Genomic DNA, 21,177 nt, shown 5'->3' on the forward strand with positions numbered 1-21,177 from the left:
CCTAAGGCTACTCTCCTGCTACGGTGATATACCCAATCCTAAGGCTACTCTCCTGCTACGGTGATGTACCCAATCCTAAGGCTACTCTCCTGCTACGGTGATGTACCCAATCCTAAGGCTACTCTCCTGCTACGGTGATGTACCCAATCCTAAGGCTACTCTCCTGCTACGGTGATGTACCCAATCCTAAGGCACCTCTCCTGCTACGGTGATATACCCGATCCTAAGGCACCTCTCCTGCTACGGTGATATACCCGATCCTAAGGCACCTCTCCTGCTACGGTGATATACCCGATCCTAAGGCACCTCTCCTGCTACGGTGATATACCCGATCCTAAGGCACCTCTCCTGCTACGGTGATATACCCGATCCTAAGGCACCTCTCCTGCTACGGTGATATACCCGATCCTAAGGCACCTCTCCTGCTACGGTGATATACCCGATCCTAAGGCACCTCTCCTGCTACGGTGATATACCCGATCCTAAGGCTACTCTCCTGCTACGGTGATATACCCAATCCTAAGGCTACTCTACTGCTACGGTGATATACCCAATCCTAAGGCTACTCTACTGCTACGGTGATATACCCAATCCTAAGGCTACATGCACACAAGCGAGAGTCTCAAAACTCACTTGAATATGAACGCCATTCTTTTTAATTGGACTTATTCACATGAGCCATATTTTTTCCCCCCCATGCAATGCTACGAGGTTAAAAATCGCTGCATGTCCTATCCGGTATCCTCAGCCCATTGTTTTCAGTGGGACCTTTAGAGACCTTCTATGGCATGCACAGGCTGTGTGATGGCCATGGAAGTGCAATGAGATGTTCACCATTGAAATGATTGGGGAAACACTTGCGATCCTCTAGCGCTCGTGAAACTCACGTCTGGGAAGCGCAATTTTAGAGAAGTAATGTTTTTGAATAAAAAAATGCCTTGCATCCGCATGTAAAATGCACATTTTGCAACCGCAACATTGAGCTGAGTTTCTAGCTTGTGTGAATGTAACCTAAGGCTGATTTTACACGGACGAGCGTGATGTCAGGCTGTAAAACTCCAGTCTAATTGCCAAAGGCAAAAAATACCCACAGGTAATATCCCCTAAAATACAATCTAAATACTTTATTATTCAGAAAGACTAAATCAAATAATATTTAAAATAAAGGGCCATTGTTGGTAGCAAATGAGATGTAACTAGTAGTCATCAGTTAGTATCATGTGTAATTGTGCATATACACACTAAGGCTGCATTCACACGACCGTATAGCGGCCGGGTATTCACGCCGGCCGATATACAACGTCTCTCTCTGCAGGGGGAGGAGGCTGGAAGAGCCGGGAGCAGTGCACTGAGCTAACGCCCCCTCTCTGCCTCCTCTCTGCTCCCTCTGCACTATTTGCAAGGAGGGGAGGTGGGATGGGGTGGAGCTAATTCCTGAAACTTAGCCCCGCCCCCGTTCTACCTCCTCTCATTGCAAATAGTGCAGAGGGGGCGGGAGCTCAGAGCACTGCTCCCGGCTCTTCCAGCCTCCTTGCCCTACAGAGAGAGACGCCATATATTGGCCAGCGTGAAAACCAAGCTGATATATGGTCGTCTGGATGGCCAACTTCCAAATGCCTATGTGAAAATTAATAATTCAGCACCACCAAAACTCTTTAACCCTTTCCAATCCACTGTCTGACCTCTGAAGACATTATGATTTAAGGCTGTACAGCTCCGATATTAGAAGACATCCGTCAGGGTTCTCTTACTGTATATTGCCAGCCTCTTTGCTGTCGGAGCCTATCCAACGTGTCACCTCATGCAGTACTGGCTTCAGTCAGCAGATAGCGCTGTTGTATAACCGCAGAAAAAAAGTAAGCCCCCTAGGAAAACCAGGATACAAATTGGATTGGAAAAGGTTAAAACCTAATCTATAGCCACCCCCTGACATGTTACCTTGGGCGTCCTCAGGGGGAGCGAGAAACCAGGGCAGTGAAGCTCTGCCCAATATCGCGCTTGGGCACATGGCTCACAGCTCGGTTCACTTTTTGTATTCGCTATTAAGAATTTTTTTTTTTGTTGCATTTTTTTTTTTGCAAGACTGCCCCGTAAATATCTTCATACAACTGAAGACCTGAGAAAAATCCGGGTGTAACCGCTGAATGTGAACAACGACCGAGGGGAAAGACGCTGAATAAGGGGGCCAGCATCAGCATTAAGCTAAAGGGGACATTTGTGGAGTCTTCAGGGTTAAATGCCCGTGATTAGAGTAGGGTGCCCGCCGATCACCCCACATCTGCCACCCGCGTGTCTACAAAGTAAGACTAAAGTTTTCAAGGCATTTTCCATCGCCAAGACAACTGGAAGCGCTCTCCGTCCTGCGCCCTCTAGCGGCCGAGCGCGGAACTCGTTGTCTTGAGCTGTCCTCTCTCGGCCACCGTAAGCGGGGCTCTCCAGCCGCTGCCTGCCTTTTGTGAGTATTCCGGGTGGGACGCGCTGCGGGGTGAGTGTGTGCGCTGGCGGGGAGGAGAGGGCGCCGTGTGGCCGGCCTGCAGGCCGTATGCTGCGGGGAGCCGGGAGGGCCTGGCTGTGGGCGGGGAGGAACCAACAACGTGCGCGGCGCTTCCTCCCTGGCCGCTCACACCCAGAGTGCGGCCTGCCGAGCCGCCACCCCGGGGCTCCCCCGCTCCACCAGGGCCTAGTGGTGGCCGGGACTCGGCGAGGGCGCTGCCTGCAGGACGCTGGGGGGCGCTGCACAGGTTCCTGCATCTCGGGGGCCGAAGCAGATGGCACATTGCGGGCTCCTCCTGTAGCCCCCCGTGTGACCCTGCCGGTGGGAGGACAGCCGGTAAACTATGGGGGTCATTCACATCAGCACTCGGGGTTCGGATTTTCTGCCCCATTTGGGCAGCAGTGAAGGGGAATCCCTTGCCAACCGCATGTGTCGTACTACAGAACCGAGTGGCACCGAAGACCCCGTGTACTATAATGGGGTCCGTCCGGCGGGCTCTGACAGGACGCAATGATGCCGCACTATTTCAGCCTGTTTCTTCCATGGACATCAGAGGAGCGCGGGCGCTGATGTGAATGACCCCCATTCCGTCTGTTGTGTTGGAGCGGAGATGCGGGATACAAGTAGCAATACCTGTTCATCTTTTCCCCGTTGACCTCGGTGGGCTTGTAAAATGGGAAGTCCTCAGATTACTTCCATTCTGGGTTTTAACGGAACAACCGGCGCTGCTGGCGCCCAGCGTGTTCGCTTACAGACGAGAAGGCCGGCGGCAGCAACGAGAGCCGCCTCTGCTGGGTGGGAACCGGTTTATTTCTATTCTGCGCTCCAAAAACAGACGTAATAATCCCCAAAACCCTGATGGAGGCGCCTCCGTTTCCCTCTATCCTGATGCGCTGGTAATAACGCGCCCGATGCCCCCCCCCCCCCCCCCCCCACTGTAACCGGTTTGCTGCAAACCTTTCTGCGACTGTCCGTCTCATCTGTGTGAGGTCTATAGAAACCCGCAGGGCGGCCAGCGGTGGGAGAACATGGCGTCACTCTGTGCGCTGCCCGAACCAGCAAGTGGTGCTCCAGAATAACAGTGGGCACGCGGTGTATACAGCGGGGTATATAGTCGGATCACAGAGTGCAGCCCTCACACAGTACGCCATCAGTGTAATGGTTGCTGCGTGTTACAATGTATAGCCAGCATCCCATCCCCATACATTACTGGTCACATGGTACAGCGCAGAATGAACATATACCACACATAGCTCCTGCCTGGATGCGCCCCCACAGGGTTTCACCCAAAAGATGACAGATTTTTGCGGTAGAATTCGCGGTCAGACGCCCGCTATGAATTCCGCAGCAATGTCCGTCCGTAGACATGCTATGTTAAAAGATGCTTCCCTGCCTACAAACGGAAATCAACTGCAATCCGAATATTGGCAATTGTATCGTTTTACTCTTCGCCTTTTTGTCTAAATTCTCTAAGAAAAAAACCTAAACTTGAACAATAGTTTCCGCAGTGACTTTGGGTGTTCTGCTCGCATGTATTTAGAAGGACGTCCTAAGGGTATAGTCACACGGGCGATGTTCCCGTACGAGTCCTGTCCAATTCTGAGATGGCCAGAACGTACCCTTCATCTGAAGGAGTTCATTCACACAAGTAATTCTTCACTTGGCCCGATGATCTGAGTCTGAACAATCGCTGCATGTCTTATTGTGGTCTGATTCTCGGATGAGAGTAGCCCGCCGGGAGCTCCCAGACGGGGTGTCCATGTGGGTGGATGCCAATCTTGGCCATAACTGGCTCTCAGCTGTGTGAATATGACCTTATTCAAAGGCATAATTGTAACGTGTCTCTGTTTTTTCTTTCAGGATTGTACTTTGAGAAGCCGTCTTGGGGGGGTGGGGTTATAATGCCCCATGGTAACAGTCCCCAAGATACTCACAATCAATCTCAGCCACCGAAGAGCAGCTCAGGGAATGATGGCGACCAACAAAGGACTCAGAAAACTACACCCCAGTCCCCCGCACCATCATTTGCACAAGCAGTCAGTTCTGGACCTCAGTCACCCGGTTACCAAATACAGCAACTCATAATGAGCCGAAATCCAGTTGCTGGCCAGAATGTGAACATTACCCTACAGAACGTGGGGCAGGTGGTGGCAGGAAACCAGCAGATTACACTCGCTTCACTGCCCATAACAAATCCGGCCTCTCCCGGGTTTCAGTTCACTTCCCAGCCTCGCCGGTTTGAGCATGGGTCCCCATCCTATATTCAGGTTACGTCACCAATATCTCAGCAGGTCCAGACTAAAAGTCCGACACAGCCAAATGCTCTGCCGATCCAAGCATTGCAGGGGGTTAGAGCCACAGCCGCAGGAGCTAGCTTGGGGATGTGTAACCAGCCTGCCACCCCTGGATATGTAGATGCAGGGTTGCTGGTGAGACAGCTAAGCCTCGGCCCATCGAGTACTGGACACTTTGTATTTCAAGAGGGCTCTGGAATTAAACAGATAGCACCCGGCACACAAGTGCATCTCCCATCAGGAACTTCCACCCCAGTCCAGACGCATACTCTGTTGCACTCCAATTCACAAGCGGCCGGTGCTGTGCATCAGTTTGGATCACAGAACGCTGTAGCGGCTGGTACTGGTATGCCGACTTTGGCTACTGCCGGCCACTTGACTACCAGTAATATACCAACACAGATAAGCAGTATTATTCAAGGGCAGTTCATTCAGCAACAGCAGGTTCTCCACGGCCAGCAGTTGGGCAAGACTATTGGCTTTGACCGAACATCTGGAGGAATGATAGCCAGCGTTGCCGGTTCTTCTGCTTTTGGGATAGCAACTCAACAAACACCAACAAGTCCCTCCCGGACAGCCGCTCCTCAGGGACTCTCTAGTCTTCCTCCAACACTGAGCAGTACTGTAAGAAAACAAGCTAAGAAGCTTGAAGAGATCCCACCTGCCACTGTAGAGGATGCTCGCCTGAGGAAACAGTGCCTGGAACATCACTACAGAGCCATGAAAATGCTGAAGGAGAACTTCAAAGACTATCTGACCGAGATGTTCTTCTTACAACATTGTCAAGGGAACATGATGGATTTCTTGGCCTTCAAAAAGAAGCCTACACTTTTACTGCAAACTTTTTTAAGACAGAGTGATTTAGATCTAGAAGTGGAGGAGGAGGAAGCAGAAAAGAGCCCTGTAGTCCTTACTATGCAGGTATGATCAGTTGTACGTATGCACATTGACTATCAGTAGCACAAAGCCCTCTTAAATCTAAATAACATTAAAATTACTACTTGTATTCTCAGATAGAGGCGGGGCCTGAAACTTCCTAACCCTTTCCTTTAGGTATACAGACAATGATGTCTTAAAGGGAATCTGTCAGCTGGAACATGCTGTAAACTGCTGGCATCATGTTATAGAGCAGGAGGAGCGGAGCAGATGGATATATAGTTTATGGGGAAGGATTCAGTATAATTTGTAATTTATGCATTTAAACCTCAGTATATTCTGAGCTGAACAGTCCAATGGGCGGAGCTATCAGTGATTGACCGCCTGCCCTATATGTACAATCATACACACATGGCTGCCAATTCTAGACAGCATGTTCGTGCTGACACTCCCTTTAGTGAGATTCTTGGGGTCAGCACTTTGGGAAGACCACCCCTTTATCTAGACCCCATTTTCCGTGATGGATTTTCAGTTATATACAATATATATTTGCCCCTTCTTTGAGAGGTTCACCCCTGTTTTGGAAGGGTTCACTACTATATATTAATGAAAATAGGCCAAAATTGACTTCTATCAGCGTTCCATAGGATCGCTGATAAAAGTTTTATTAGCAGGGTCTCACTGCTGAGACCCACACTGATCCTGAAAACGGGGGGGGGGGTTCAGCTTCTTCTCCCCCTCTCCTCGTCACTATGGGCTTACTGCACCCCTCGCAGTGAGGATGAGATTAAATGGAGTGATGGTAGAGCGTGCGGGAAGCATCAGCGGATTGACAAGATGAGCTTTACTCCTTTTGTCATTTTATGGCATTGGTAGCTGTTCATTGCATTAAACATAATGGGATTGGAAATCCCCGTAAGGATATGTTCACACCTAGCAGAAAATGCACATCAAAATCAGTAACAAAGAAGTGACAACATTCGTGCCATCGGTGAGGCTTTGGACATGGTTTTAGATGCAGACTTTACTGAAGGGGTGAAATCTGCTGCTGATCTTCGTCACAATGTGCAGATTTTGCCACTTATTTTGCAGCCGTTTTGACGTGGATTTTGGTGCCATTTCCCGCTGTGTGTGAATGTATCTTCAGGATGCGTTCATACACAGCATTGCTTGTAAACATCCTGCAGTGTTTGTGGTAATTTGTCATAGATGTGTGGTGGTTTGTTTTGTCAACTGCCAGAAGTGGAGTCTAAATATATGGAGAATATAGAGGAAGGACATCCATTTCTCCTTCTGCTGAATTCTCTACTGGGCTTGGCTCAAAAAATGCATCAAAAACTGCAGTGCTGATTTAAATGGAAAAAAAATGTGCGTGCGTGCGTGCGCGCGCCGTAATATAGAAAGGTATTAAAAGGGATTGTCCAGTTGGAAACTATTGATGGCCTACGCTCCAGATTGGTCATCAATAGTAGGTTGTCAGGGTTTTCTCACCATGGACCCTTGGCTATCAGCTGTTCTCTGAGCCAGCGCACTGCGCTGATTCTTGCAGAAAGCAGACAGCTCCGTTCTGACTGCAGTGGCTAGGCTTGGCATTGCAAGCCATGGTCCCATTGAAATGAATGAGAAATAGCCTGGCCAGTGCAGTGAAAAAAAAGTTGTCTGCTTCCTCTAGGAGTCATCTCAGTACACATGCACATTAGCCCAGAAAACAACTGATCAGTGGGGGTCCTGCGCCATGGACTCTGACCGATCTACTATTGATGACTTATCCTGAGAACAGGCAATCGTTAGTTTACAATTGGACAATCTTTAGGTTCACATTGAGATTTTTGTTTGCTCAGCAAATGATGTAAACTGTTTGACAGATTGACATCAGCCTATTAAGCCACCTTCCATTCACCTCAAAGAAGATTTAAAGTGAACCTGTCACCTTGATATTGCCGTCCAGTGTTTGGGGATCTTATTGTAGGCACTATCAGCTGAGCAGCTCTGTATAGAGGGATTCATTAGAACTTTTATTCATCGAAGTCGCTGAATCTTATTAAGGCCAGTGGGCAGTTGTGCTCATGGAGTTGTAGCCTTCCCTTGTGGTACTGCCCCCAGATAACTGTCAGTCACTGGTAGGACCGCCCACTGGACTCCTAAGCTGAGGGTTCTATTTGAATCTGCTCAATATTCCTCCATATCAGATGGCACGTGTAATGTGACAGGTCCACTTTTTAACAAATTTAAAAAAGAAGTTAATTGTTGGAATTGATAGTGACTTATTGACAATCCACTTTGACATTAGTTAAAAACATTCTTTTCTGCATCCCTTTCTTTTCATGAAAAGAAACCTCAGAGAGAATGACAGGGCTGACTGCATAGTTTCCTATAGGATTAGTTCTGTTCTCTGCATCAGTTGTGACGTTGGATGATGCATGTAGTGTTTCTCTGTCCAGCTATGGATGTCACACAAGTGCCCAAAGTCTACAGCTTTTCCACCAGTTAGGCCAGGCTCAGGCATCCTTAGTCGTTTTAATTTACTTTAACGGCATTCCCTTCTTAAAGTGATGGTCCATGACCAGGAGATGCCAGCATGTTCTGATTTATAGAGGTGTGACCTCTGGGATCTCCACCCATCCTGAGAATAAAGGTGCCAGAGGGCTGCGGCGCGGCAGTGGTGCCAGTGGATGGAACCATGGTGCAGTTCCCTGTACAAATGGGAAGTATGTTGGTGCATACACCCCAGTTTCAGGCAGAGCGGTGACCATGTATGTACAGGTTGGAGTATTTATTGCACCCACTTGGCTGTATCTATAAGGAGCCAAAGTTAACCAAAATGCAGCTGTGAGTGAGGTCTGAGTTGTGTCTCAGCAGGGTGAATTCACATATTTAGAGCCAACATAATGAATCGGATTCCATCATGTGACATTAGAAAAGCCTTTCGTAACTGAGCTATGAGAGGCTTCCTGATTCCGCATCACCGGATTCCATCCAGTCTTTTGCCTCATATATGACAGTTGATATCCTTGTGTGATATTTGGTCTTGAAGAGTTTTGTGTTTGATCTAGTTTTCCTTCTATTTCAGTCCTTAGATGATCCTACAAGTCCTGTGTTCGAGCTCCCTGGGGCTCTGGAGATGCACGCTTCCTATGTACAGAAGGAGAGTTCAGCCGGTAATGCGTAGTAACTGGAAAGTTCAGTCTCTTCATGCTTTTAAAGAGTGCCGTGTATTTTTATGGGTTTTCCTTTTACAAGCCTACTTGTAGTGTTTTTATTTTGTACATGCTTTTTGAAGTCTTATAGAGACGCCTATGTAAAAAAACACGATACACGAAAAAAAAAAAGCAACTGACTGCAAAAAACCCCTCAAATCCAAAACTCTGCTTCTATAGACTTTTCAGTATTTTGCTGCAGTCTTTAAAGTGACATCTGGCAGCCATGTTCTTCTTTTTTTTTTTTTTTTAAACTAAAAATGTTACGAAAAGCACATTGAAGCAATGTGTGCATGTCTGGGCTTAAAAGGAGAATGTGATAGCCCAAATGCTAGATCACAGACTTTAATTGCCTTTTTGGGTTCTGTTAGTACAGAAGTTTCCCCATAGCCGTTTCTGTGATTTTTCTCACACATTTTCTGCATTTCTGCTGGCAGCTTTGCAATTGGATTAGAATTCCTTTTCCACTGCGACTTTTTCCATTGTCTCGTGGTGTTCTGAAGACTATCTGTATCTGGAGCAGGTTGGTGCAGATACTCGTCAGCCCAAAGGTTCCCCCCTACCTTACAGTTGATTGGGTTACTGGATCCTACAAATCTACATATTATCCTGTGCGCTCTCTAATATTATCTCTAAGATTGTTTCATTTTAGGAAAATAATTAGTTTTATTTAAAATGTTATACAGCTCTCTATATTTTGCTTTAGTTTCTCACAGTTGACACAGTCTCTACTTGCTGTTCTTGTATGGGGACATTGGCACCCACTTATTTGTGTATTTGCCACTCAACATATCTGTTAACCACTTTTCCCAGAATTTAGTGCCATTCGTGTCATAGAGGTTAGTTTTGTAAAGTGGAATAAGAAAGTGTGATTGACTTCCTGCTCGGCCGGGATGTAGACCCAGTTGGAGACTGGAATCACACTTGCTAAACAGATCTCATATGGTTTTCCTTTGTTTTAGAATTTGGACCCCCTCCCCTACACCCTTCCAAATCTGATATTGATTGCCTATAGTAAACGTAGGCCATCAATATCAGAATCGTGCAGAATCTCTGAAAATCGTGCATTGGTCATTCATTGTCTCCCACTCCCATGTGAAACACTGGACAATCAGTGTCTAACTGCCCGCCGAGTGAACGAGTCAATGGTGCTATTTATTGTACTAAAGAATTTTTAAGTTCTAAATGGAGTAAAATGAAAAAAAATTGAAATTCCGCCATCTTTTTCTGCGTCTTGTTTCTATGGGCCCCAAACTGCAACAAAAATGACATGATAACTTTATTCTGTGGGTCAGTACGACACCAAATTTATGTAGTTTATTTATTTAATTTTTTTTTGCGGTACTACTTTTATATTTTTTTTCAAAGACATTTAATTTTTAAACATTTTCTGCCACCATCTTCTGCGCGCAATAACTTTTTTATTTTTCTATCCACATAGTTGTGCAAGGGCTCATTTCTTGCGGAACGTCCTGTAGTTTGCGTTTGTATAATCTTGGATTACATACGACTTTTTGATCACTTTTTTTTATTGCATTTTTTTTCCTGGAGACAGAATGACCAAAAAAGCGCATTTCCCATGCTTAAATTTTTTTTCTGGGTGACGTTCACCGTGTTGGATAAATAATGCAATACTTTGATAGATCAGGCTTTTAGAGACGCAGTTATACCAAACATGTAATTTTGTCTTATGATTTCGATTTTTTTTTTTATTTCGTCTACCCAATGACCTGTAAAAACACAGTTCATTAATTACAACTTACTGGTGGATGAGCTGGAGTGTTTACACCACGTGAAAACATACCCTATATGTTACATAAACCTACCCTTGAAGTGTTCCTTCAGCACACAGTGTGTAACAGTGATTGCGGAATAGTTGCACAATCACTTCTGTTATTCTTTTTATTAAGCAAGGTTAATAGTGAGCCGACTGGATTAATTGTATAGGCAGATTTCCAAAAATTACAATACAACAACAATTGGATTACATTATTCCCCATAACTGGAAAATCTGATGTGGCAGAAAAAATGGATATCCTATTTGAATTCGGCGCACTAAAGTTACTATGGGCCACTTATCTGCGACAAATATTATGTGTGATCGTTCAGTTTAGTTTCTCTGAGCAATTTGTGGCAATGATAACGCTGCAATGCAATGTCTGTAACCGATAAGCAGATCGGCGCTTATAGTAACTCGAGCGCGCTGAATTTAAAATGAAAGCATGCACAGGATCCAATGACTGTCAGCTGAATATGATCAGGACGCCTTTGCAGCCTAAAAATTAGAAGTTTTCCATCCCAGGACTGTGTAGTTTTCACATTTTCCGACAGCTCTAATTTGTGTTTTGGAACGTTGAAGAATTTTTGATAAATATTTTTTTGTACCATAAAACCTGCAGGTCTTTGTGATTCTTGTGTTCATTGTGTGTTACAATTTGTATCATTGCAGACTCCTCTCAGACATCGCTCCTTGATTCTATTCCGTCTGAGCTGGGATCCGTGTCCCCAAATATGACGCAGCATCAGCCAACTCCTGGGAAAATGGGTAATGTATTCCAATGCACATCGGGCTTCATATCAAAGACAATGTGCTCGATGCGGCTCGCTTTAGTTTGTAAGCTACGGGCAGCCTTTTCTTTTCTGTGATACGTGATCTACTTAACAGAACAGTAAAGCCTAACCAATCATTGCCTCTGTACAGATGCAGCACAGTTTTGTGGGTTAGTTGCTGGATTTGCTCTGAATGGGAATGATCTACTAAAAATGAAGTTCCAAAAAACCTATTTTGCGCTCCTAGGATTTGCACCAATATGATACTATAAGTGTTTTATGTCACTTTCAGACACTTACTTCGAAGGAGGGGGATATGAAGTCCACAGCACCCCCTCCTGTTTCCAGTACCGCCACAAATTTTCTTCAAGCCATACATTCTATTTAAAGATCTATGCTTATATAGTTCTTACCTGTTTCCCCGCTGCGACGTCCTCCGCTTGCCCCTTTGGTGGGGCTGGATCGTGAGGCGCGCGTCAGATACTGACGTCACCACGTCTCTACGTACTTCATCACCTGACTAGCTCCATTAGCTCAGCTGACCATACTGGCATTTGACGTGCGTTCCATCTCCGCTCCGAGTGGAACGCACACAATTTACTGTTAGTTTTCCTTACTGTTTCAGCAGGCACGGATCCAATAAAGCCATGCCTGTATTTCTTTGCTGTTCAAGTTTTTTATATTGTTTTTCTAATCATATTCCTTCCAAGGAGAAAAACACATATAAAGAAGGGATGGGGTTAGCAGAGGATTGTGCAGCAGGGAAATTCATATGAATACCACCAATTTGGCAATTTTTTACCATTCTTTGGGATAATTATTGAAGTCCATTTTTAATTAAAACACTGAATTCTCATAATTGTGGATTGAAGTCTCTAAATGTTTTTTGGGTCTTTTTCACACAAGTATAAAGCCTCATTGAAATGGTCAAAGTAGGTGTCAGACCCACCTCATGTTTTTCCGATGTGGACCTGACAATCTGTGTCAGAATTCCAAGGCGAAGCCCCAGAGTTCAACCGCAGATCAGCAATGGGACAAATCCACATTTGATCGCTTGATGCGGTTTCCGTGTGAAGCATTGGCATGTCCATTCCGTTTTTCTCCACAACATGGCTTCCCGTAGCACAATGGCTCCTATGATGCTGTGAGCTCAGGCCAACAGACCCATCATCGGGTCTGGACTCTCCTCCATATTAAGAGTACATAGAAGTACCTGTAATCCACTCGTGTACCCGGCTGTAAATGTAGATGCTTATCTGAAGTCGCCTGCTTGGTTCTCATTTTTATTACAAGTACATTCTGTGTATTTGCTAGAATTATCCAAATCTTGTGTATTTTAGTGGTTTGCAGTGATGTAAGCAGGTCTAAGTAAACAGCGCCCTGTTAAGAGCGACTAAATGTTTTAATAGAATAATATATATATATTATATTTGGACTATCTGTCGGCATTTCTATGCAGCAGGTGAAAACCTATGTCGGCTACAGGCTGGAGTAGGGTTTTGCTACAATCTGCACCAGCTTCTGCCGTAGATTATAGTAAAGGCAACTGAGCATACCCACCCACATCCCCTAAAACTGAGTCCTGCACACTATTCTAAAAAAAAAACCAAACAAACTGCGTAATAGTCTAAAAAGGCACAGTTCCGGCTTCTGTGCCCAAATAGCAACTTTTGGATGCCATAATTCTGGTTTTTAGGGCATAAATGAGCCCCAATCAGTTTACAGAGGCTGGTGTCTCACGTGGCAACCATTTTTCCAAAATCTACAATTAAGGCCGCCTGCAGACGAGCGGGTCGGATCCGGCGGCGAGAATTCGCACCACGAGACCCGACCCGAGCGCCTGCAGAGACTAGCGCGTACTCACCCGCGCCCGGCGGCCCCGGCTCTTTCATGTGCCGGCTGCCGGGCAGCCGGCACGTGCCGACCGGAGCCAGCGGCCGCGTGAGTGACGTTTCTGTGCGAGGCTCTGCGAGCCCCGCACAAAAATAGGACATACCGCGGTTTGTTTGCCGCGCGAGATTTCGCGCGGCCAAACCGCAGCCGTCTGCATAGGAGTGCGTATTGTAATGCACTCCTATGCAGGCTTTGAGCGGCGGAAATCCTGCCGCGGGATTTCCGCCCGTGTGCAGGCGGCCTAAATCAGCATCTGCATTTTGCTGCAGATTTGCCACACACTTCACCTTACCAAAGCGTGATATCAACCGCATAAATCCAACAAACATATGCCAATTATAAAGCATGTTACTGATTAAAGAATCTACTGCTGCTTTGTCTGCCTTGTACTGCAGACTTCCACACCAAATATCCGATACAATGCCGCCTTGTGTTAATCCACACTCATGGTAAAGGGGGCTTGAAGTGTTTTTTCTGTTTTTAGAGCGAAGTGCACTCGCTTCATGTGTTCATGCTGACATTACTGTATGCTTAACTTATTGAAATAGGGCATCAGGCAATGTCCTCAGCTGAGATCGCAGCCGCTATTCAGCCTCCAAAATTGTGTGTGCCTCCATTAAAGCAGTGGTGTCAGTCTTTCTATTCTATCCTGTAATACATGGAGTATAATACAATAGACGTGTGCTATGCATCAATTGCATAAATGTATAACACTACATTGTGAGCACTCAGTTCTGCAGAACACAAGCACTGCTGTCTGTCTTCTGCTTTGGGCTGTGTTGCACATCTTCTGTTCTTGGCCTATACTGTCAGGTAAGGCAGTTCTGGATGGAACCTAATGTTCATGTTTGTGTCCCCTCCATACATAGGTTCCTTCTGTGCTACATTTGGGATGCCGCCCTCGCACCAGTCTGCTTCACTAGGTAACAGACAAAGTCAACCAACAAAGGTTTCACTGGTGCCAAACTCTGGCAGCTTGCAATCGCCGAGCAGATCTGCGGCTCCCAGGACGCCTGTCTCCGCTGCTCCCACCACAGTTCATCTAACACAGCAGCAACTCTCAGACTCTGGGAGAGGGAAGCCTCAGGCTATTGGCACTCCCAGCCTGCATCCTACTCAAAGCCAAAATTCCCAGCAGCCCCAAGAAAAGCTGCTGGGGCAATCATCGTCCCTGAAAACTCCCTCTCAGTTGGTAGGTAAAAATACAGTATATTGATGATCATGCTTTTACCACTGTGAATTGATTCCGATTGGTTGTATTGATGGTGCAGCCACTATAGTAAATATGTACTAACCTGTTACAGAACATTCAGTATAACAGAGACATGTATAACTGGTTTATGCACTATTTATTTACTCCTGCTTTATGTTCTTCCTGCAGGTTCCTTCATCAAAGCTAGGTTCTGATGCTGGCAAACCTATAGTTCCCTCTCCCACTTCACCTACTACGCCAGCCTGCATTCCAGACTCTGTTCTCCCTTCTGTACATGGCTCGCCAAAGAGAATGTTGTCTCCAGGGGGCAGCAAAGTCCTCTCCCCTTCCTCATCAAAATCACCTTTGCATTCCGGGGTTCAAGACTCTTTAGCGATAGTTTCAGAGGACATTCAGCAAGAAGTGTCTAAGCCCATAGAACAGGTAAATGCAGGGATATTTGTGCCATCTCTTATGTTCAGTATTGAATATTACTGAATTATTCTCTTGTTGGTGCCCTAAAAGTGCAGTTTGTTTTACTAATTGCATCATTATATGTGTAAGAGTATACCTATATGCCCAGCATGGATAATAAATCGCAGCATGCTCCATTTTACTGCGGATCACATGCGGATGTGCTCCATTCATCTCTATGGGAGCTTACAAACCGCTGTGCATCCGCAAATACAATTGCAGATTTGAAGGCTAAAATCAATTAGGGAGGTGGGGAAAAGGCTGGGAGGTGGGGTTGTAGATTTTTTCCATGCAGATCTGCAGTGCATCTATGCGGGGAAAAAATGTAATACATGATCTTCCGCAAGCAATAAAAAAATCTATTTAATGACTCGCAGTGCATCCGCTGTGGAAATCTGCATGAAAAATCTGTGCGTCCCGTGAACAGGAGGCCTAAAACTGTGAGATACTTTTTAGGATCTGAAACTGTGACATTTGTTCAATGGTATCAGGTGTACTGCTGAGCATCCACTAAACACTGTACCACGAACATACAGTGGAGGTGCAGAGCCTGTGAAGTAGCTAGGGCCACATACCCTAAAGTCTGTGAATGTTAAAGGGAGCTGTGATGTTAATAATTTAAATGTGCATCCAGCCTAGATCTTCATCCCACGCTATTGGCTGGAAGATCCAGTTAATCGGCATGTACCTTGTAATAAGATCATGTACCTCATTGGCCGCACTGAAGATCGCAGCTCATTGCACAATCGTAAGTTGAAAACACATTCAAGTTACAGTGGCCCAGGGCAGGCCATTATAGTTTGAATATATCACATCCTTAAGGTACATTTACACACAATGATGATCGCTCAGAATTCGCCCGAACGCCATCTTTTGACTGATCATCGTTGTGTGTAAATGTGTGCCCATCGTGCACTTACCTGCACTTCGTCCATCACTGAGTTCTGCTCAGCTTAAATTCCATCGTCCCTGATAAGAGGGACCGCACACTGAGTTCTCCGCAGGCAGCTCTGATGACAGCTGATAACATTCTTTCAGCTGCTGTCCTGCTGGAGAACAATAGTGAAGTATTTAGAGAGCAGACCACCTGCTGTTCTCTAAATACACACAAATGAAGCTAGTTACTTACTAATGGGCTGATTAATTATGCAATTCTGTAGCTTATAAATGTGATTTATTTTTGTGTTACAGGAAAATAATATCCACCAGCGAATAACAGAGTTACGAAAAGAAGGCCTGTGGTCCTTGAGAAGACTTCCAAGACTAATGGAGCCTGCAAGACCTAAATCCCACTGGGATTATTTGTTGGAGGAGATGCAGTGGATGGCCGCAGACTTTGCACAAGAAAGAATGTGGAAAATAGCCAGCTCCAAAAAGGTATTTTGGGCATATGGGAAGAAAAAATATTTTTAGATATTTGTAGTATTGTGATTGATAACTGCTATATATTCCTAGTCTTATTACCTAAGCTTTTCAACAACAACCTATTTGAAAAGCTTAGCTATTGGTTTATATATCATTGAGACATTATTAACTCTCAAGCAGATTTCAGTGGTTAATAGGAAATTGTGAAGGCCTGGAAATGAAGGTGTAGTTCGAATTCTGGTACTTGGAGGACCTGTTATGATCAGCGGTGAGGGCTAAATACTTTCACAGTTGCTTCTCTGATGAATTCAAAGCGCGTCATCTTTTTCTTCTAGACAGCCTGTTCTCCCACAATGGCTCCTGTTAAATGCAGAGCCCTTCACTACTTATCTGGCAAGTGGGTGGTCTCCTGTGCTCATTGTCACTGGCTGATGTCATGTTTGTCTGACACTGAGCTGTGGAGCCATCCCACTTGACAAAAGACTAGTTCCAGGCTCTCTATTTAACTGGAGCAAGTCCAGGCGAACTGTGGGCCTAGAAGAAAAGGGAAAATATATTTGGAGTCAGTAGAGATGCAGCTCTAAAGGTATGCTGCCCACTCCGCTGATCTTAATATAATCTGAATACAGGGGATCCTGCTCAAAACCACATATCTGGCTATTTATTGCTATGGAAAACCAATACTTCAGTACCCAATAATCCAGTCGTATGGGTAAAAATGTAAGAAAGTTTATTACATAGAGAAAAGTGCAGAGTAATTTAGAGAGAAAGAAAGAAAAGAACGGGTGGCTATTAAGATACCTGCCAAGAGGTAGCAACAGAATCAATCCTCCACCCCACGGTTGGGGGTTAAAAGGAGAAATTCTGGCTAATTGCTAACAAGAACCTCATTATATATTGGTTGGCCTGTTACTGAAACGTGTTTGAGTTACTAAAATTAACATATTTTTAGTCACATTGGATTACCATATTTTTCTTTTTTTAGGGCTCCTACACACTTGTTTTTTTCTTGCGCGTTTGTTTCACGCGATATCGCTGCATTTTTTTCCCCGCGATTGTCAATGGGACTTTCTAATGTTAAAAACGCATCGCAAGTTGGTGCTTTGCAATTTTTGTGGGATGCGTTTTTAACATTAGAAAGTCCCATTGACAATCGTGTGAAAAAAACGCAGCGATGTCGTGCGAAAGAAGTGCGCAAGAAAAACGCAAGTGTGCAGGAGCCCTTTGAAGCACTCGATGATAAGATGCACCTAGGTTTTAGAAGAGGAAAATAGGAAAAAAACATTTTGAACTGACCCAGACCAGGCAGGGAGGGAGGTACTACAGGAGGAATAAAGAGCAGTAGTACCGTCTCAAAAGGAAGATCTCCTATAATAAGGACCCAGTATGTGCATGCTTTACATGGACAGATCATTGATTCCAATTGTGTGTGAAATACGGTGGTTTCTACAGAGAAGTTGCTGTGATTGCTGCTAGAGAGCCAGGAGGGCTGAAAATATAAAGCTACAAGAGGAGAAAAGTTTGTTATTGCAAGTTGCAGAAGTTAAAGGGCCAGCTGCCCAAATTAAGAGATGGTTGCTGATGTCAGTTGGGGTTTGGTCTGGAGGAACTCCTAATTCCATTTTTAGAAATAAATGCTTGCTGATTGGTGAGCGCCGGCGAGAACTGCTGCTCCACAGTCTACACGAATCAGTTGTACACATGGGCAGCTTTCCTCCCTTGCTATGGAGCAAACCCTGCCAGCAGCTGTGTGATAAGGACTGCACATCCTTATCATACAAGTGCCAGCTGGGTACTCTCCATAGTGGGGGAGGAGAACTGCCCGTGCGTACAACTGATTGGTGAGGGCCTTCGGGAACTGCTGCTGCTCCCCTGCCTCCACCAATCAGCTGTTCATACGAGCGAGCTGCTCTCATCCCCTGCTATGGAGCGGACCTGGCTTGAAGCTGTGTGAGAAGGATGTGCGATCCTTACCACATGGCTGCCGGCTGGGTCCAAATTTTGGCATGTTCGCTCTATAAGACACACTGATATGTTGGTCATTTTAATTGACAAGTTGCATGCGTATTCTTTAGAGGAAATGAAATTATGCCTTAGTAATTTGTTGTGTGACTACTGGTAGATGGCAAGGACCGCAGCAAGACATCTACTGGAGAAAGCACAGAATGATGCCAGGATCAAGAAAGAAGGAGAAGACAGACTTAGACGCATAGCATGGCTTGCTGCACAGGAGATCCAACATTTCTGGTCAAATATTCAGCAGGTAAGTGTGGCTATTTCATAAATTGTGCTTTGCCTGGTATGTTAAAGGGGCTGTCCATGGTTAGGAAAACGTGGCTGCTTTCTTCCAAACACAGCTCCTCCCTTGTCTGTGGGTTGTGTCTGGTATTGCAGCTCAGCTCCCATTCATCTCAATGGAGCTGAGCTGCAATACTGCACACAACCCTATGGACAATGGTGGGGCTGTGTTTTAGATGAAAGCAGCCATGGTTTTCTAACCCTGCACAGCCCCTTTAAGTATTAATAGGCTTATTCTGTCAGGATCCACAACTGTTCTTGGGCACCTTATACTAGTAGACATGATGTTATGAGAACAAACTGAATTGCCGAAAAAAGTAGATCCACTGAAACTATGGCATTTATCATGAAATGAATAGTATTGTTTTGGGTGACCGTATTGTAGAATAAACTGGAATAGGAAAAAGAAGCTGCTCCATATTGCAGGAGACAAAGGCATGGAACATAACAAGTGTGTGCTCACCTAGTCAGACGGTATACTGGTAGAGGCTTGGATACAGCTGCAGCCCTCCTGGATCGACATGTGCTTTCCTCTCCTCCATTATTGTAGAATGGTCGTCTGCTTATTTACGGGATAGTTGTCGCCCAACTACATAAAGTGAACTGTTTTGTTTCTCCTATTAGGTAGTGGAGATAAAACTTCAGGTGCAGTTGCAGCAGAAGAGAAGGAAAGTCTTCAATGTACCACATGAACCACAGAAAGGTAACATGATTACAATCTCTTTCTTTGTTATCTAGTTTAGAGAAAAAGCTTTCCATAGGCGATGGTGAAAAATAAGTTAAAGTACATCATTTGGGAAGATACAGTGGTTTTTAAGGGTCTAGATTCCACAAAATCCCAAAAAGTATTATTTCCATATAAAGGACACTGGTGAATTTTGCCAGGAATGACTGACTTACCAAAGTTATTAATCACCAGACATTATAATGATGTATAGTAAGAAATTAAAGCTGTTTTCTGGGCATAAAATTGAGATTTTGAAAATGCTGAAATCTAGGTACAGATAAGTAATGGTGACCTGTACCCATTACTATCTGCCACTCTGAACCCTCCTCTTTGTCCAGGGCAGCCAAGCTGCTGCTGTGTTTACATACAGCACTTCTACAGTAAGCACAACAGACGTATTCCAAGTTCTGGCATGCTGGTTTACTGGCCAGCACTGTAGCTCCGCCCCCAGCTTACAGGTCCTACAACTTACCAGCACCAACCTCTGTTTCACTGCGTGCCAGAGAAAGCTGCTGAAGCAGACAGACCGGAGCTTCCAGCACTCAGCTGCACAGCAGCAATACAGTGCAGTGCCTCCGCCCCCGTCCTCCCATCATGCATTGCACACAGGATGTTGGAGGCTATGGATGGGAGGAAGTAGCCAATGCGAACAAGAAGTCAGATGAAGTGGGGATATTTTTCAGATGGACGGTCACATGGCATAGAAAATGAAGAAAGTAGCTAGACCGGGTACAGTGACCCTGTTACAAGATTACTTATTATTGTGATGTACATTAGATTATAAAATGTTAGTCTGGGCTTAAAATCCTCGGTTTAATTTAAGGAGAATAGTGGCCCTAACCAGGTGAATATTTACTCCAAGGTCATTGTAATATGTTTTCTAACAATGTACAAAGCTTGTATGTATGAACTGTCCTGTTTCGATGCCTACAATTTTCCTGTCTTATGCGAGACTGTTGTTTACATTATGGAAGGAACCTTCTATTACAGTTTTATCCATCCTTATTTTCAGGTCAAGAAGTTAAAAAGGCAAGTCTACCAGTCAAAGTGGACCAATATTTGGTAAATAACTAAGTGCACTATGATTCCTAAGTTCAGTTCCATGGATCGGAGTAGCACTAACTATGTATCCCGCTAGCCATTAGGTCACTTAAGTTTTCTGCCCACTGCCCCCAATTCCATAGGTGGGGTATCGTAGTATGGTGACTATCTCGTACATTCTATGCAGTTATAGCCATTGTCCACCTCCTTTCGTGCAAAGAGTATTAGAAAACTCTTAGAGTACTACATCTTGTACATTACTGCACCTTTATAGTAACCGTTGCCCACCTCATTACTCCCTATAAAGAGTATTGTAGTGCTCCAAGTCCCTATATGGCACATACTGTAGCTGCACAATCATGGTAAGCAGTGTCAGTGGGCATTACCCCCTTCCACAGCAGAAGTAGTGCTAGTTTTGTGAGAGCGTATCTGACCCTGTAACTTATAACAAGCACCATGCATGGCACTATGGTGGTATGTTATGCCTCAGCTTTAACCATAACTAGGCAGGTTCCACAGGCATCGGACTCGTGGAAGAGTCGGGTATCATCGAAGGATGCAGTGTTTTGTCATGATTGCAAATGCTTCAGTCACATAACCATAATATCACTCCTTAATATATAATATCAAGTAAGTGTATTACAGGCCAGGTCAACTGTGGTGGAGGCATACTGTGCAAAGGGCAGAGATCCTCCCTTCTGTGTTACTACGCATTCGACTCAGACTGTGGGTGCCTCTTGGGCATTGTACAATGGCGGTTTAACTCTTTAAATCTG

At 45.1% G+C, this 21,177-nt stretch overlaps 1 protein-coding gene across 6 annotated transcripts in view; it reads left to right on the plus strand.

Moving 5' to 3' along the window:
• Window positions 1-2,422: 2,422 nt before the first annotated feature.
• Window positions 2,423-21,177, plus strand: part of LOC136627919 (E1A-binding protein p400-like) — an 80,991-nt gene continuing 62,236 nt past the window's right edge. For 2 of the 6 annotated variants that reach the window (XM_066603428.1, XM_066603432.1), the window contains exons 1-10: window positions 2,967-3,289; window positions 4,355-5,709; window positions 8,735-8,822; window positions 11,311-11,406; window positions 14,174-14,496; window positions 14,686-14,940; window positions 16,162-16,347; window positions 18,458-18,598; window positions 19,258-19,336; window positions 20,373-20,422. In XM_066603428.1, coding sequence (XP_066459525.1) covers window positions 3,070-3,289; window positions 4,355-5,709; window positions 8,735-8,822; window positions 11,311-11,406; window positions 14,174-14,496; window positions 14,686-14,940; window positions 16,162-16,347; window positions 18,458-18,598; window positions 19,258-19,336; window positions 20,373-20,422 — 2,793 coding nt within the window. In that variant the 5' untranslated portion in view covers window positions 2,967-3,069. Of the gene's footprint in view, window positions 2,486-2,966; window positions 3,290-4,354; window positions 5,710-8,734; window positions 8,823-11,310; window positions 11,407-14,173; window positions 14,497-14,685; window positions 14,941-16,161; window positions 16,348-18,457; window positions 18,599-19,257; window positions 19,337-20,372; window positions 20,423-21,177 lie in introns of those variants that run through there. The other 4 variants (XM_066603427.1, XM_066603429.1, XM_066603431.1 and 1 more) reach the window with 3 other exon arrangements.

Source organism: Eleutherodactylus coqui, chromosome 5, assembly GCF_035609145.1.
Source record: "Eleutherodactylus coqui strain aEleCoq1 chromosome 5, aEleCoq1.hap1, whole genome shotgun sequence".
Classification (NCBI taxonomy): Eukaryota; Metazoa; Chordata; class Amphibia; order Anura; family Eleutherodactylidae; genus Eleutherodactylus; species Eleutherodactylus coqui.